Source organism: Saccostrea cucullata, unplaced genomic scaffold (assembly GCF_032062105.1).
Source record: "Saccostrea cucullata isolate Sc308-1 unplaced genomic scaffold, CSIRO_AGI_Scuc_v1 ctg308, whole genome shotgun sequence".
In the NCBI taxonomy this organism is placed as follows: Eukaryota; Metazoa; Mollusca; class Bivalvia; order Ostreida; family Ostreidae; genus Saccostrea; species Saccostrea cuccullata.
Genome location: NW_026930989.1, coordinates 266,900 through 279,614, shown reverse-complemented (window position 1 = coordinate 279,614; position 12,715 = coordinate 266,900). Strand labels below are relative to the sequence as shown.

Sequence of the window (12,715 nt, the reverse complement as noted above, 5' to 3'; positions counted from 1 at the left end):
ATCAATTTGCAATTAGAAAATGCATTGCTGATATTCCAATTCGCTTTTTCTGCAAAAATATTGTTGATTTGACAATTTTCCCTATATAATATGATTAACTTTAATCTTCAACTTTAAAGAAATACTGTGGATAAATTTACATAACTTTGTGGATTCAGAGATACTTTTATGAGTATTTTGGATTACTTAACTGCTAATTTTATAAACCTGAGGATCGGACTACCTTAAAAGAGCAGAAAATATGTCCTAGATCGATAGAACTAGTTTGAACTGACATTTTGTAGAGATATTTGGACCAAGGTCAATGCACGCCAACCCTTTACCCAAGGGTATTCTATGGGTAAAGTATGAGCTAGATTTGTCCATCTCCAGAGTGAATATGCTCAAGACTATTAAATAATACTAGACTAAGACTAACATACCATATGAGTAAAAAGACAGATTTATCACTATAATGAACCTGCACGGTGGGAACCTTATAAAATATACTGGATTTTTGTTCTTGAATTCAACATTTTGTGAATGTCACTATGTGTGCTTTGCATAAAGTTTTATTTTCATTCACACTTTTAAAACCATGCTCATCTCATTTCACTACATTACAGATTCAAGCTTATGAAGTTGTCTTTGTATGGCAAAGAACATTCTAATAAAAAAAGAAAAACACTGTTTCTTGATATAATTAGGAGAAAAATTGTTATAAAATGGCCAATCAGTGAACCTACTCTAACATGTAACAGAGTGGTTACATTATGACTTACTGGCTTCTGCTAGCCTTGTCGCAGCAAGCAGACATTTTCCAAGTGATTCCTCTTTTTTGTAAGGAATTGACCAATGTTCGGCAAATACACGGCCCTCTAGCTCATATAAATTAGTGACAGGAAATTCCAGCGGATTTTCCTCTTCTGTTCCACCATTCTCCCCATTTTCTTCTGTCTTCTGCAAATTATCATTTTCATATTTTATTTCCATGTTATGTCAAATCTAGGGCTGGGTATTGGCCTGAGATTTCGTATTGCGATATATTGCGATATTTTTAACTGTATTGCGATATGTATTGCAATATTTTCAATGTAATAAAAATGGCATTTTCTTACTATATTTACTTTAATTCACATGCAAAATGTACATAACTATGATAGGTAACCAACACGGAAAAAAAATGTTGTTGATTTCGTTCAAGTTATACTCTGAATATACCCACAAAACAACTTCTGACTTACTGTTTGGCTTAATAACAAACTTTCATAAGTCCAGTTTTATATTAATAATGATAAAATTCCTTAATTTAAGCATATTGCCAATATATCGATATTACAAAATTGTATTGCGATACAATATTTTTTGTCACTGTATTGCAATATATTGAAATATCGATATTATTGCCCAGCCCTAGTCAAATCTACACAATAATTTACAGAGAGAAAAGGTATATCTTAAATTCTGCAATATTTGTGTTTTTAACAGTTCAATGCAATTTAAATGAAAATAAGCTTTAATTGGCAGATTATGCACACAGAATTCCATGCATTTAATCATTTTTCAATGTAACCTACTTCCATTTCATGCCCTCTGAGTACTTCATCATAACTTGGGGGAGGAGATGGACTGTACATTGTTTGACTCGGCCGAGGGTGAATGTCCTTCATTTCTACGTCATCCATTCTATCCACCTCCTCCCAATCGCTCGGTAAGGTCTGGTCATTTGTAAGGTAAGCTACTGCCTCGTTAAGGTCGTTCTTGGCCCTCCGAAGTGCCCGCCTTATTTCGGACTCGGGGAAACCCATACTGAGCAAGGTCTGCACGTGCTCTTCCTCTACCTCCATGGCGTGACAGTGGAACTCCCCACACCCCTCACTCTCTTACATTTTATGTACAAAATTGCGAGAACAGCTTCGTTACTAGTTAACTCCCACTTTTACTTTAGCATGCTGTCGCCATATTGGGTTTGACGATTACAACTGAAGAGTTGCAGAACGGTCGATAACTCTGCAAGAATGTACCCATGTATTAAAATATTTTACATAAATAGGCCCACTATTTGTAGGAAATCCCAGTATATTGAAATTTTTCAAATTTGAATTCAAAATACAGTTCCAATCGTGACGAAAAATGTGTTTTATTTTATAAAAGTCATTTTCTAAAAACCCAGACTACCATTTTATGCGAAAGGGGGGGATTACAAAAGACGAATAGGGCCACATAAAAAATATTTTTATCTCGTAATTACGAGAAAAGATCTCGTTATAACGAGAAAAGATCTCGTTATTACGAGAAAAGATCTCGTAATAACGAGAAAGGATCTCGTTATTACGAGTTAATTATCTCGTAATTACGAGAAAAGATCTCGTAATAACGAGAAAAGATCTCGTTATTACGAGTTAATTATCTCGTAATTACGAGTTAATTATCTCGTTTTAACGAGAAAAGATCTCGTTATTACGATTAATTATCTCGTAATTACACTTTATTACGAGAAAAGATCTATAAAAAATGGTGCGTTTCATTGTTCTACTCTCTCTAAATGTAAAATGGATGAACCTACGGAATTCATAAAATTAGTAAAAGAAACTTATTAAAGAAAAAATTCCAAGATAATTTATATTTATAATCATCTCGTAATTACGAGATCTTTTCTCGTTATAACGAGATAATTAACTCGTAATTACGAGATCTTTTCTCGTTATAACGAGAAAATTAACTTGTAATAACGAGATCTTTTCTCGTTATTACGAGATCTTTTCTCGTAATAACGAGATAATTATCTCGTAATAACGAGATCTTTTTTCGTTATTTCGAGATAATTAACTCGTAAATACGAGATCTTTTCTCGTAATTACGAGATACAAATATTTTTTTATGTGGCCCTATTCGTCTTTAACTCGTAATAACGAGATCTTAACGAGATAATTATCTAATAACGAGATATTTTCTCGTTATTACGAGATAATTAACTCGTAATTACGAGATCTTTTCTCGTAATAACGAGATAATCATCTCGTAATAACGAGATCTTTTCTCGAAATTACGAGATCTTTTCTCGTAATAACGAGATAATTATCTCGTAATTACGAGAAAATATCTCGTAATTACGAGATAAAAATATTTTTTTATGTGGCCCTATTCGTCTTTCGTAGGGGATGGACACATTGCACTGGATGAGTTACATTCTGAATCACTGTGTGAGAAAATGTAATTTAATATGTTTTACGGTGTGACCGTTGGGGCGAGCGCAGTTGTACCATCAAAAACACTTGAGATCAGCCACTTCGAACGTCAAGCCGCACGAGACATCTCGACTAGCTGTGACGTCATACGACGTCACAAAGCTCGTCGGAGCTTACGGAGACAGCTGAGCGTCTGATTTGAAACTATAGAACTAGTGCAATTTTTGTCGAAAAACATTGCAGAGTTATTTCTTGTTTCTTTGAAAGATTTCTACAAACTGAAAGCCTGATATATGCATTACGTTATTATTTATTTATTTATTCGGCAATATTCGCGCAAAGGACATTGGGTAGTGCAGGAATTCTGGGAATGTTGCACAGAGAAATTTGGCTGACGAATGTACAGATTTCAATCCGAATTTCCTCTGTTCTTACACGTTAGTCTATTGAGCTCGCTTCGCGACGGTCGCTGCGCTCGCTATAATCAGATTATTTAATAAATGACTGAATACTTGTTTCTGGTCAAGATGATCAGGCCGGGACAGAATATTTTCTTTGATATGTTTAGATTAAATTCCCCCTAGATCTATTAATAGAAGAAATTGAAATTTTACTAAATGATAATCTGTGATGATTAATCAATTAAAACATTCTGAAATTTGACGAAATTTTGCTTATGTGTGCAAATTTACATATAAGTAAATCTACACACGTAAGTAAAGGTTAATTTGCTATGCGTTCAGACGAAATTTATGTACTGTTAGTAAATCCTCATATTTTTCATATCAAATGAGGAGAATGGACTGATTCAGAATTGTAAATTTTTATAGAAAACAGGCGCGGATCCAAAAAAATTTTCCAGTACTCATTTCACACAAATTCAAGTTTACCAGGGGGGTCTGCGTTTTCCAAGGGGGGTCCAAGGTAACTTTTTTCTTGCTTTAGTATATACATTTAATAACCTTGCAAATTCCAAGGGGGGGGGGGTCTGACCCCCCCCCTTCTAGATCCGCGCATGGAAAAAGTGTATTTCCTTACTTTTTGGCCTTTGAATGTCCCGTAAAGTCCAGGGTGGAAATCCGATCCACTAATTTATTGGTACGAAATAAAAGGAAATTAATGATTTTAAGGACAAAAAATGGTATAAGAATTTACACACGAAGTCGAAGAAGGAAAATTTATTAAAATTTTTGTTTAATGTTGGAAAATGTTTTGGCCTCTGTCCTGATTTAAAGACTATAGAAGAGCCATTGGGTGTAAAGAAAAAGTTGACTGTTGCCATCTACTGATTGACGTCTTCAGCAGAAATAGGACGATTGGAATCTTTTTGGTGTTGGGAAATCTACAGTACATTTAGTGTGTGAGGCCATATGAAATATCCGCTTGAACATGATACATGAAGGAATGGAGATAACGAACAGTATCCATTATCAAAGTCAATAAAACAATACAAAATAGGACCAGAGCAAACACGGACCTCCAAAATATCAGGTGCCATGGAGCAGTGAGCATCCCCTGCCGACCAGTCACACCCGCTGTGTGCTCATTGTCGTGATCGGGAAATAACGGAAAAATCCGTCGTCAGTTCAGTTTACATGTATACACAATTGACTAACAATTAGCATGAAAAACGTCAGTCATTTATTTTCAATGAGAATGAAAAGGATGAAGAAAACTAATAATGATCGATCTCAAAAATCTTTGAACAATACAAATATGTGAATACACTGAATAGGAAATTAACACGAAGCTCTGGACATTCATGCTGGGTTCAGATGCCGAGGAAGATACTTACGAATGCTTACTTTCAACAAGTTTATTGAAATTCCTGTAACATTAACTTATTTGTGAATACTTGCCTGAATTAAAAACAGAAAGGTAGAAGAAAGTCATCAAGAGCTAATGGGGTCCGAGCAATTGATGGAATGCATGTTCCTCTCATAGCTCCGGAGCATTCCAAAGGAGACAACTTGTATAGGAAGGACACTACTTATTGATCCTACCAGGCACTTACTTGCGACCACAGCTATATCTTTAGAGACATAAAAATAGGTTTGCCTGAAAGGTTGCAAGATGCCTTCGTTTCTGCAAATTCGAAAATTTATCTCGGAGGAGATAATGGCTCCTTGTTTAGAGTTTTGCCTTCTAGCCACAATGATTACTAACTGATATTTTACAATGCATACACAACCGAAAAAACACTTAAAATGGAGATTTATGCTCTACACAAAACAAAATACATACATAAGTAAATTTGCTGTGTGTTCATACGACAAAATTTACACACGTGAACCAATAATTTGCTACAAAGTGTATGCAAAAGTTAATTTGCACCTAGTCCTGACCAGGTGTAAATTTACTCAACTGTGCAAAATTTACATGTGAGTAAATCAGTTCATACTACAAAAATTGCACATGTGAGTAAATTTACTTATGTGTAAAATATACTGAGGTATGCAAATCACGTTGTATGAATGGGGTATAAGATAAATTTATTGAACATCGTATTTGCATGTAACAGGTAACACCCCATTAGAGTAAACATTACCGATTCAGCTGCAGTGAATGCTTTTCTTTGAAAATTTCACTTTAGTAATTGAGTAAAAGAAGGTACTGGTGCCCAGTGTGGCCATGTTCAAAAATGGAATAGTTAAGCTAAATTTTTCAACCTCTTTACAATAAAATTTCTCAATATCAAAAATATGCGTTAGTTTATATAAGTTCCTTTAATAACAAAATCCCAAACTCTATTTCTGGGAGGGGTGGGGGTCAAGATTCAATGGCAGGGTCAAAGTCTTTTTTCTTGACAGCGGAGGAGTTTTATAAGAACAGACCAATTATTGATTACCAAAACCTACCCCCTGTTCAGATTTAAATTTCGATTGTCTTTTGGTGTGGTTTTATCATGCAAATTTTGATTTGGATGCTGTACGTTTCCCCGGTCTCCACTATATTTTTTTTTTATTCAGATTCTAAAACATAACTTAAATACAATATGTATATATATATATATATATATATATATATATATATATATATATATATATATATATATATATATATATATATTTTTTTTTTTTTTTTTTTAAATTTTATAAGAGAGAGAGAGAGGGGGGGGGTGGAGATAAGAAGAAAAATCACATAAACAGATTCTTCCAGGGCTCCCATGCAGCTTCGTTAAAAAGTTCTTATATGCAATATTCCACCTGTTTGTTTCATACGTGTATTTGATGGAGGATATCAGTCTATTCTGACAAGGAGTTTTTTACACTACATTTCATTCTATAGATAAAATATTTAATTTGAAGAGCAATGAGATATTTAATTTAATTGTCTAATTTTTTTCAACCGATCCAAATATGAATTCCTTCTTTGTATATACAATATTAAAATTAATCTTTCTAAAACCATAACCACATTGTATTTCATCTTGTCTGTAATACTTCACATTCCCCAAAAATTTGTTTCGGTCTCAGTTTCAGAAAAAGAACAACAATGTGAACCTACTTTCTTAATTTTATTGTGTTAAAAAAAATTGTTGATAATATTTCATGGTGTCCACCTTTTTGTTGCTTTACGATCAAACACATGAAATTTCAACTCTTAAAACTCTCACCTCATCCATCCTAACCCCAACGACCAGATAGGATTTTAGGGTGACCCATGATTAGAAACATTTATAAATATATTCAAATTGAATTACTTCACACAGTGCTTCTCTGCATGAACTTTATAAATAACATTTCCACTTTATAGGTTTACCATTTAAATTTTGCATATTAAAATTAATATCGAAATTTCACTCGAAAAGAAAAAAAAAGTTTTATGTTTAAAGGGATAATTTTAAAAAATGCATATTATTTATAATCCTTTCAAACACTAAAGGTATATTTCAATCTAAAAATGTTCATATAGTGAGACAGTTTCTCTATACCAACTGTCCATGTTCGGTAAACATCAAGGGATCAAAAGTTAATTTGAGGGTCCCCTCATACAAGGTGTACAGGGTACTAGTATACACAGGGATCTATAAGTAAATGTCAATCAAGTTCCAGCATCCAATGATGGACCTTCATGCACTTTATTGACAGGACTACCCAGATCAGGTATTTTTGAAGGCGATGCTGAAATTTTCTGCCTTTAATAACTCTCTTTTTTTCTTTTTATTTCTTTTCAAAAGAAAAATTGCATGCTTCGGACCCACATCTGTTTGTAATAAAATATAAAATTTCTGATACATTTACCAAATAAGTGATCAAGTAAGGACTCACTGAAAAGTCTTGCCACGATTAACGGTGTTTATTTAAGAAATAATGGTTTGATTTTCCAGTTCTTCAGTAGAACGGGTGGGGGGATTTATTGTTGTTAGGATACCCACACTTTTTTCAGCGTTGTTCTTTTGCTATAGTTAATTTTCAGTTAGATCCTGGTTGGGTCCGGGTTATATGACCATAGGTACTTGTTTTTGTAATAGTTTTTTTTTTCAACCTATGCTATAAAAATATTATACTATGGATTTATTAAATGTACAAGAGAAGCAAGCGTAAGCCGCATGGTAAGACCTATGGTTCCTTAATCAATGCATGATTTTTTAGTCTAAAGTCTTAAGAAATACATTTACATGTACATTATGTCCCCAATGCTAAATTATAAAATGTTACATTTATGTATACAATATTTTAATATAATATATTTATTTGAATCATATAAAAATAAGATTTATTAGTCATTTGTTTTATAACTTATCTCTGAAATTATGTATATTTATAATTTTTATATTGTGTTTAATACTCACACCTCAATGTTCATGTACATTGCATAATGCCTATACCTGAATAAAGATTATTATAAAAAAAAAACTAAAACTGCAAAAATATATTCTCTTTAAAGAAGTCGTGGCAAGTTCCTCTCAAAATGCAATATTTTGGAATATCTTTCAACATATTATTATTATGTTTATTCACCAATCAAATATATTGATTACAATTCTATATTAAGGATAATGTAACATGACTAGTGATTAAGTTTGACATTGAGAAGTGCATCACCACACTGGATCAAAAGCATAGAAACCATAGAATGATAAAAGAAAACACAATTAAATAAAAATGATAGATATAAGGTAAATTAAAAAAAAAAATCTTGAAACAATGGCAGTATAATATAAAACTTTGGAATGATACCTCTATACAGCCAGTCTGGCAAACCTGTACCCTAAGTATTGATTTTTTTAATTGGGGGGGAGGGTATGATAGGAAATATCTACGTTTAAGATTAAATGATCAAATGAAAAACGTGTTAGTTTATTTTATTAAAATGAATAACCCTGTAACGAAATAAATTTGAACGAGTTGTCAACTTCCTTCGTGACCTAAATCCATCACTTCCGGTTTGAAGACGGCAATCGAAGATCATATGATTTAGAGTATTGTAGCAGGAAAAGTAGTCGTCAAAATGGATTATCAACCAGAAAAACCATCTACTAAACAGATGGGGGTATCTATATTCCCCGTTTATTTCATTACGCTAATGCTGGGGTCTTTAGCAATACTTATAATCGGTAAGTTTTGCTTGGTGATAAAAGAATGTCAGAAGTAAACTAGATCTATTTAATAACACATTTTATGATATTGTTAAGTCCCCCCCCCCCCGTTTGTTGAGTTAAAACAGAGTTGAATTCAAAATCTGTGTGTAGAAAAATTTAATTATGTTAAAGTTACTGAAGTAAGGTTTAGTAAGGTAAAATAAAAAAAACCCATAATGTAACTGCACCCCTAGTTATTTCACATCATTCCATATGAATGAAAATAATTGGCTTGATTTGAATGATCTCAAGTATTTTTGTGTTTTTCAGCATTTTATTATATGTTAACTGGCAAAGGAACAAGGGTAGATTTTGGATGGTAAGTATACCAATGTTTTTTAAAGTAATATGTTTTATGATGTGACTGTTTGGGTAAGCGTAGTTATGTACAATCAAAAACCTATTCATAACTAATACTGCATATCCTCTGTTCATAAAAAAGAGGGAAAAAACGGATAAAACAAAACAATAAAAAGAAATCACTTCCAATGCATCGGGATCAAGATTCCGCACTTCTCAGGAATACCCAAGCCATTTAAGTGACGACTGACGAAAGTATGACGTCAAATAAAAATCTCCTTTTGACAGTCCTGACGCAAACAATTGTTTTATGTGGCATGGAGATTGTTTGTAATTTTTTCAAGTAAGTTATTGCTGTGTCTAAACTACCATGTTGCTATGCAACCCAAAGAATTATTGGGAGTTTGGAATTTTTTCACGTGGATTGATAAAAATTCTTGGAACAATGTGCAGATTTCAACCCGAATTTCCTCCTTTCATACACTTTGTCTATGGAGCTCGCAATGTGAGCGGCACTCAGGCCGCCTTGCTGTGCTTGCTATTACATTGTAGTTCTTACTCGATAACTCTTATATTTATTGCAATGATTAATACCTGTACTTAATGATTTGATATACAGAAATTCTAAATTCATGAGTTATTGTCTAAGAACAACTGGTTCAACTGGTATAAATACTAAGAATGTAGAAATATTGTATTTATGAAAAAAACCAATACCTGAAGTGAAAGTAAATGTTGTCTATGATTTTAGTGATTCTGATGGTATCTAGTTTCAATGAAAAGATCAGTATGCCTTTGAAATTTTTTATTTATGACCCAAAACTAGATGAAAATGTTATAAAAGGATTAAAGATGTAAATTTACCAAGTTTCAGTTTAAAATACTGTAACAGGTCAGCGCAGATGGCCTCTACTCTCTAATTTCTCATGCACTCTTTAGAGATTGTCTTATCTGTAGCAAAGGTTTGCATTACCCAGCTCAGCTTGAGCTCAGGATGGCTTGTATGACACAGTGGTTCAAAAACACAGAGTTATTGCCCTTTAATTATTTGCTGCTGCCCCTAACCTATATCTCCTTTTGTTAACTTGTGCTCTATGAAGCTTCTGCCATCCAACAAAAAAATCAAACAAGCATATTGATCTTTAGAGATGACTACAAAGGGCTTAGAAGAAGATAAAATATACAAGTTGGTTAAAAAAAATTGTTTAGAATTATGGAGCGAAAGGTAGTTGACTGATCAATGCTAGAAAAAGGAGAAATTCTCCCCAACCATGTGCAAAAAAAATCTTGTGCTGTAATTGGCACATTACTTGCATTATGGGATCTTTAACATTAAGGTAAAAAACTAAAACATAAAACCATAACACTACGGTTCTGCAGCTGTAACCTATATTACATTGTTAATTACAGGTTCTTTGAGAGTACATCTCCTTACATGTGGGCCTCATTTGGAGTTGGATTTGCCATTGCGTTCTCTGTTGTAGGTGCTGCATGGTAAGGATTTGTCTGTTATAAAATTTAGAATTGAAATACTATTTTTATAATCGGCAACTATGCTATTGTCAGATCTAATTTAGAATGAAATGTGTTTATTGATTAACTAATCCATTTAAAAAAAAACAATAATTTAAAAGGATTGTGTTTTTTTACAAGGAACTTTGTGTAAAGTTTATATTTATATGGATAAATTATATATTTTAAAAAATAGCATTGTTAAAGGTACAAAATTCTGTGAAAATGCATTTTTGAAGAAGTATGTTGGTTGTAGGGGTATTTTCACTACTGGTGCTAGTATTCTGGGAGGGGGAGTGAAGGCCCCCCGCATCAAAACCAAGAACCTGATCAGCATTATCTTCTGTGAAGCTGTAGCTATTTATGGAATCATCATGGCCATCATCATTGGACAAAATATTGGAGTAAGTTGAAATGAGTTTGAAGTTCAAATTGTAAGCTAGTTTATAAAATACATATTTTATGTTAAAACTTAGGGAATCCAGGCTTTTTGGATGGAGATATATAAGATTGTGTTTGCGATAAGTTCTTGTGCAGTAAAAAATTATATGTAAAATCGAATTTCATTCATAGTGTTGAATGTTTTTAAATCAAGTTTGGACTTCATTGATTACAAGTTTGTATATAAAGGATTGTCAGCTTAAGTATATACAATATTTCTTTCCAGGCATTTGACAAAGAGAAAGACTCTGAACAAGTCATTAGAGACAGCTATGATGCAGGTATTTACAAAAAAATGTTTATAGATTGCTGCTTGTTTACATCAATGACCATCTGATTGTAGTCAAGTTTATTTATAAAGAATTGTGCATATTTGTAAATGTATGAATTAAAATCAATACTTCAAGACATGGGACATTTTTATAATGTTCATATTAAAGATGCTTTTGTACAAATACATGTAAACAAACTGTGTTTGGAACTGAACTGAAAGACTGGTACATGCAAAATACAGAGGGAAAAAGTTTTGTCTCACATAACTATTTATACTTGATGTATCACAGGTTTCCGAATGTTTGCGGCAGGACTGACTGTTGGCGTGTCTAACATTGCCTGTGGGATCACTGTCGGGATTGTGGGATCAGGGGCTGCCCTGGCTGATGCTCAGAACTCCACACTGTTTGTCAAAATCCTGATCCTGGAAATCTTTGCTAGTGTTATTGGTCTCTTTGGTGTCATTGTGGGTATTTTACAGGTATGTGTTCTATTGATTTCATTATCACAAAAAATCATGATTTTGATGTGATTGTATTAAATGCAGTAAAACTCAGTTATAACTGGAAAGTTACTTCGCTATATCTGTAATTTGTAATATCCCTATAAGGAATTCTTTAAATATGTGCAGTTGGGATCCAAGATAACTTCGCTATATCTGTGAATTCACAATATCCATGTTTGTATTAAACAAGTTTTACTGAAGAGAGGTGCTTATCATCTTTTAATTTTTTTCATTCCATCTTTTTTCAGATTGTTGGAATAAAGATGGGATCAGACTAGAAGAAAAGGAAATATGAGCTCAGATACAAATATTTATCAATCACTAATATATAAAACATGACAAATACCTACCTATATTGTAAGGTCAGCACTGCTTGATAGTGAGGCCCTGATTCTAGTCTTCAGAAAAAAAAGTCTGGAATGTTGTAATTATGAGTTGTATAATATTGTAGAAATGTTGTTGATTGAGTTGTTAAATAGACATAATCCAGAAAACATTCCACATACATAATCAGAGGCATTCTGTAGTAGTGAACTGGAGTTATAGATGTTTTCATTATATATATTTACGTAAGGTGGAGCATTTTATATGGTTCCACACCAAAGTCCCATTTAATAATTAATATTCACTTGTGGGTATACATGTATTTAAACCATTACTTTGAGGAGGATTTTTTTTTTTTGCTGGAAGTTTTTTGAACATTTCTGGATGATTTTCCTAATGTTATAATGTAAAAAGAAATATTTGTACATTCATTCATTGACCAGAGTTCTTGAATAAAGCATGAATAGCTGTTTTGTGTTACCATCTTAGTATTCACAGTCAGTATCAAATATTTCTTTGGGTATATGTATCAGGCTTGTTAAAAATTCTGGTTACATTTGGACAATTTGTATATAAATTATCATATATGTAATAAATTCTTATAGTCAC

General features: G+C 32.7%; 2 protein-coding genes across 3 annotated transcripts in view; one reads left to right on the top strand and one right to left on the bottom strand.

Moving 5' to 3' along the window:
* The window catches only part of LOC134230924 (ubiquitin carboxyl-terminal hydrolase 24-like), a 151,426-nt gene extending 149,469 nt beyond the window's left edge, over nt 1-1,957 (bottom strand). For both annotated transcript variants that reach the window (XR_009984451.1, XM_062712795.1), the window contains exons 1-2: nt 1,557-1,957; nt 762-939 (exon numbers count right to left, since the gene is read on the bottom strand). Coding sequence is in view for 1 of the 2 variants with exons in the window: in XM_062712795.1 (XP_062568779.1) it covers nt 762-939; nt 1,557-1,826 (448 nt within the window). In the remaining variant the exon portion in view is untranslated. The remainder of the gene's footprint in view (nt 1-761; nt 940-1,556) is intronic.
* A 6,574-nt stretch (nt 1,958-8,531) lies between these two features.
* Nucleotides 8,532-12,715, top strand: LOC134230917 (V-type proton ATPase 21 kDa proteolipid subunit c''-like). The gene is made up of 7 exons (XM_062712781.1): nt 8,532-8,727; nt 9,022-9,070; nt 10,462-10,545; nt 10,820-10,967; nt 11,231-11,285; nt 11,568-11,758; nt 12,031-12,715. The coding sequence occupies exons 1-7, from the start codon at nt 8,622-8,624 to the stop codon at nt 12,058-12,060; spliced, it is 663 nt and encodes a 220-aa protein (XP_062568765.1). The 5' UTR covers nt 8,532-8,621; the 3' UTR covers nt 12,061-12,715.

Bases quoted from the DNA above. Each gene is read 5' to 3' on its own strand.
- LOC134230917 (XM_062712781.1), top strand. From the start codon at position 8,622: ATGGATTATCAACCAGAAAAACCATCTACTAAACAGATGGGGGTATCT. The intron at 10,968-11,230 runs GTAAGTTGAAAT...ATTTCTTTCCAG, and splicing joins TCATTGGACAAAATATTGGA to GCATTTGACAAAGAGAAAGA. The intron at 11,759-12,030 runs GTATGTGTTCTA...ATCTTTTTTCAG, and splicing joins TCATTGTGGGTATTTTACAG to ATTGTTGGAATAAAGATGGG.